Genomic DNA, 4037 nt, shown 5'->3' on the forward strand with positions numbered 1-4037 from the left:
TGGATATCTTTATTCTACTTTCGTGCAACAGGCCCCTGGTATAGACAGTCCCCCTTATTGTTTGTTTTTTCTTCCACACAATGCTCAAAGGCTTTTAGAAATGATTTGAACTGCAGAGGATCTCCATAAAAAAGGGGAATATCCCTGTGAGGCAGAAAGTGTGAGTTTTGCAACTGAACAAGGAGCGATGTTATTTCATTCTGTCGTTGCAGCAAGCTGTACAGATCTTGTGGCGCTTGAATATTGCTTTCAGATGGTAACAAGGCATCAATGAATGCTGGGTTTGTAGGTATTTTAGGCATCTCTTTTGAACTTTGGCATCATCACGCATACTGTGATGGCTGACTATGCAAAGGCTCGCATTTTTTTTCTTTGGATTGAGAGATGAAGGAATGTCTGTGTTCAACCTACTTTTTCCAAATAACACTCCATTCCATCTGATTTTACCCTTGAGACACTGCTGTTGTCACAAGCTTGGAGAACAGCTAGCTTAGCCATAGAAGCTGCAATTTCAGTGTCCTGCTCAAGCTGCTCCATTTTCCTCCTTAAGATCTCTGCCTGGTCCTGCAGCGCATGCTTCTCCATTAAAGCAGCAGCCCGAGCCAGAAGTGCAGCCTTGTCTGCCTCTGCTTCAACTCGTGCAGATGAATTATGAGAAGATGTTTTACCACTTTTGGAGCTTTTGTGCCTTACTTGTTGGCTGGAGGTATTTGATACAACATTTGAGACACTATCATGAGGCTCAACCACAACCTCATCAACAGGTTTTATTTCTAATCAGGTTATCATCAGTCTATGAGAAGCATGATTGTGGATTGTCCTCTTCCATGGCTATTAGTCACTAGCGCTTTAAAAACACGAAACGACTTACGTCCGTGAAATAACAGTCTTAACACGCACAGTTTAAAGCAATTTCAACCAATGCATTGGATTTACGCAATTGTAAGTGTACACACATAACAATGGCCACAATTCAATTTTTATTAGCGCTGTACATACCCCAACGTTGGCCGGCATAGATGCAGTGGCGACTCAATACTGAGCCTTGATCACCTGGTATTGCTCCAGACGCTCCAGTGCAGCTGCGGTCCACCTTTGGTTCCGCTGCAGTCCAGCTTTGGTAAAGCTGCGGTCCGTCTTCAGTTGACTACAGCTGCGGTCCGCCTTCAGAATTGCGTTGATTCCCAATTAACGACGCGTGGGTATCCACAGACCCGAAGTGAAGCAGTTTTTAACTTAAATGTAGTGACTATGTCCAATACTTAGCCACTGGTTGCTAATTTGGAATATTGTTTCTAACGTGTAGGCCTACTCAGAATAACAATGTCCAGTCCTTTCCAATAGCCTAGTTTGAATTTGAGGCGTTTATTTTCTGTAGCCTTACAGCGTCCACTTAACTAAAATAAAGTCCAGAAGCCAATAACATAATCCGAGCACAGTTAAAAACTGGTTGCTCCTCTTCTTCAATTAACAACACCTGTTTGCATCAATACAGGAATTTAAATTACCCAAGGCCAGCCTTGGTCTTAACAAAACAATGCAATACATTGCCTCCTGTGGCTTGGAGGAAACCCATCTGTATGGCTCCTACAGAGGTACAGGGGTAGTCACCACAAACACTGCCACCACCAACCCCACAGCCGGCGGCCACCGGCTGTTCGCCTTTTTTTTTCTTTCTTTTTTTTATAACAATTTGAATTGGTTTCCCATTAAAGTTTTTGTTTCAGCATAGGCTATATTGGACAAAAAGGTTCATTTTTGTAACCTGTGTTGCATTATGATGGAATTAGCAAACAAGCTAGCTAACTAGCCAGCCGTCCCTGAAAAACAGTTGATTTGTCATTGTTTCCACTGTTTTTTCTGCCACTACAATGCGTGTGCAACTGCAGTGACATAACTTTGACATCCACTCCAAATTGGTTCAGAGCACAATTAAAAATGATGCATTTGAGTAGGCAGTTGGGTTGGGAACCGGAGGGTCTCTGGTACGGAGTTTGGATCGGTGGCTGGAGAGATGCCACTTCACCTTCTGGGCATCTCTCTGACATCTCTCCATTTGTGCATGACTAGGTCCTGACCATGTTTATAGTGATTACTAACAGACAGAGTGTAAATTGTAATTTCCCCACTGGGGATCAATAAACAGTATAAATGAAATTAATTAAATACTGTGCATACCTCTACAGCAATGTGGACCTGCTCGCATGCTGCAGGTTTTAAAGTGCTGGTCTTGTCTGGTTGCATTGGAAGGGGCAGGGTGTAGTTCAGGTGAAAGTAGGCGTAAGCCCTGGTGAAGTTACCCAGCTGTGCCTCTGCTTGGTAGGAGGACTCATCAGAAAGATTCATCCCTGCTGGGGCTCTGGTCCAGATCACTGGTGCTCTATTGTGGATACCATTTTTTAAGCAATGCAAAGGAAAACAGAAGTTAGACTGTCATATTTGTGAATGTGAAATATGACTTTTGACTCTGAAGCTCAGACCATATTTCCTTAGCTTTCACTCCAGACTAACTTCTATTTTAAATTCCCATTTAACAATTAATATTCTTTATACAGTATATACCAGCACCTTGGTATTAAGGCTCTGGGTTAACAGCACAACAATGGTTACACACAAGGCACTTATACATAAAGTTTGTACTTAAAATACAAACACAGACCCCCACTTCTCCCAAAACAACCGGCACACACAAAAGAAACACACATCATTTGAATTGTAAAGTTGCTTTTAAGGGCATATATAAACAAGGAAAAAGAGGGATACACAGGGTGACAGTCAGCTTCATCGAGGCACACTATGAAAGTGCAGCTTCTTTATGTTTCTTTGTGTATTTGTGGATCCACTCAGTGTATGCTTAATTTGTTTGAGTTTACTAAAATGGAGAACATCTCTGATCTGAGCCTTCAGGGGGCAAGCTGACTTCCAACAAAGAAGTTTAAGCTGATAGATAGACAAGGTCTGTTTTAATTTAAAGCAGGGCCACCCCAAAGAAAGCTGTTAATATTGCTGGAGCAAACAGCACCTGTTCTGTTTCCTGTTTTTTGTTGTAGTCCGTGTTTCCTCCCTAGTCTTGTCTAGTTTCCTTATTTTGTCTAGTTATACGGCCTCTCTTGTGTTTTCCTGTGAGTGTCTATATGTTGTACTGGCCCACCATGATGTGTTTTACCTGTCCCTTGTTTGCTCATTACCTCTTGGATTTAGTCTTTGTGCTTCCCTTGTCTTGTGTTGTATCATTGTTTGTAGTATGTCCCTGCGTTGGCGTGCTGTGTGTTTCCTTTTTTTTTTTTTTTTTTTTTTTTTTTTTTTTACCTCGGTTCCATCTTGTTTCTTTGTTTTTTGACCTGCCGTTTTGTATGGATTTTTGTTAAAATAAAGACTTAAGCTCAACACTTCGCCTGTCATCTCTGCATTTGGGCGGCTGTGGCTCAGTGGTAGAGCGGTTGCCTGCCATTGGAAGGTTGGTGGTTCAATCCCTGGCCCTGCAGTCCCATGTCAAAGTGTCCTTGGGCAAGACACTGAACCCCGAGTTGCCCCCGATGCTGTGAATGTGTGCGAGTGTTTATCTGATGAGCACCTTGTACGGCAGCCTCGGTCAGAGTGTGTGAATGGTTCCTGTACGATGTAAAAGCGCTTTGAGTAGTCGTTAAGACTAGAAAAGCGCTTTATAAATAAAGCACATTTACATTTGGGTTCAACCTTCTCCACCACTCCCAACAAATGTTTAATTAAAGTACATTTTAAATTACCTACTTATTACTTTTGCTTGAGTATTTTTTCAAAAAGGTATTTTTTACTTGTACTTGAGTAATATTTCACCAAGTATTGGTACTTTTCCTTGAGTACAATATTTAAGTACTTTTTCCACCTCTGGTGCTTACCGTAGTTACAGAGTGATTACATTATGCAGCAGTATTATTACAAACTATCTGAAGGTGTCCTTCCTAAATTCTACCAGCATGTTACATGTCTGACAAGAGGTCAAAACACATTAGATCATATATACAGCAACATTAGGAATGGATATAAAGCCCCCCCCC

General features: G+C 41.7%; 1 protein-coding gene across 1 annotated transcript in view; it reads right to left on the reverse strand.

The window, feature by feature from the left end:
• LOC116686435 (melanocortin receptor 5) overlaps positions 1–4037 on the reverse strand; it is a 30033-nt gene that overhangs the window by 13301 nt on the left and 12695 nt on the right. The window contains exon 2 of the mRNA XM_032511444.1: positions 2179–2380. Within this exon, the coding sequence (XP_032367335.1) occupies positions 2179–2346 (168 nt within the window). The 5' untranslated portion in view covers positions 2347–2380. The remainder of the gene's footprint in view (positions 1–2178; positions 2381–4037) is intronic.

The sequence above is a fragment of the Etheostoma spectabile genome, unplaced genomic scaffold (genome assembly GCF_008692095.1).
Source record: "Etheostoma spectabile isolate EspeVRDwgs_2016 unplaced genomic scaffold, UIUC_Espe_1.0 scaffold376, whole genome shotgun sequence".
NCBI classification, from domain to species: Eukaryota; Metazoa; Chordata; class Actinopteri; order Perciformes; family Percidae; genus Etheostoma; species Etheostoma spectabile.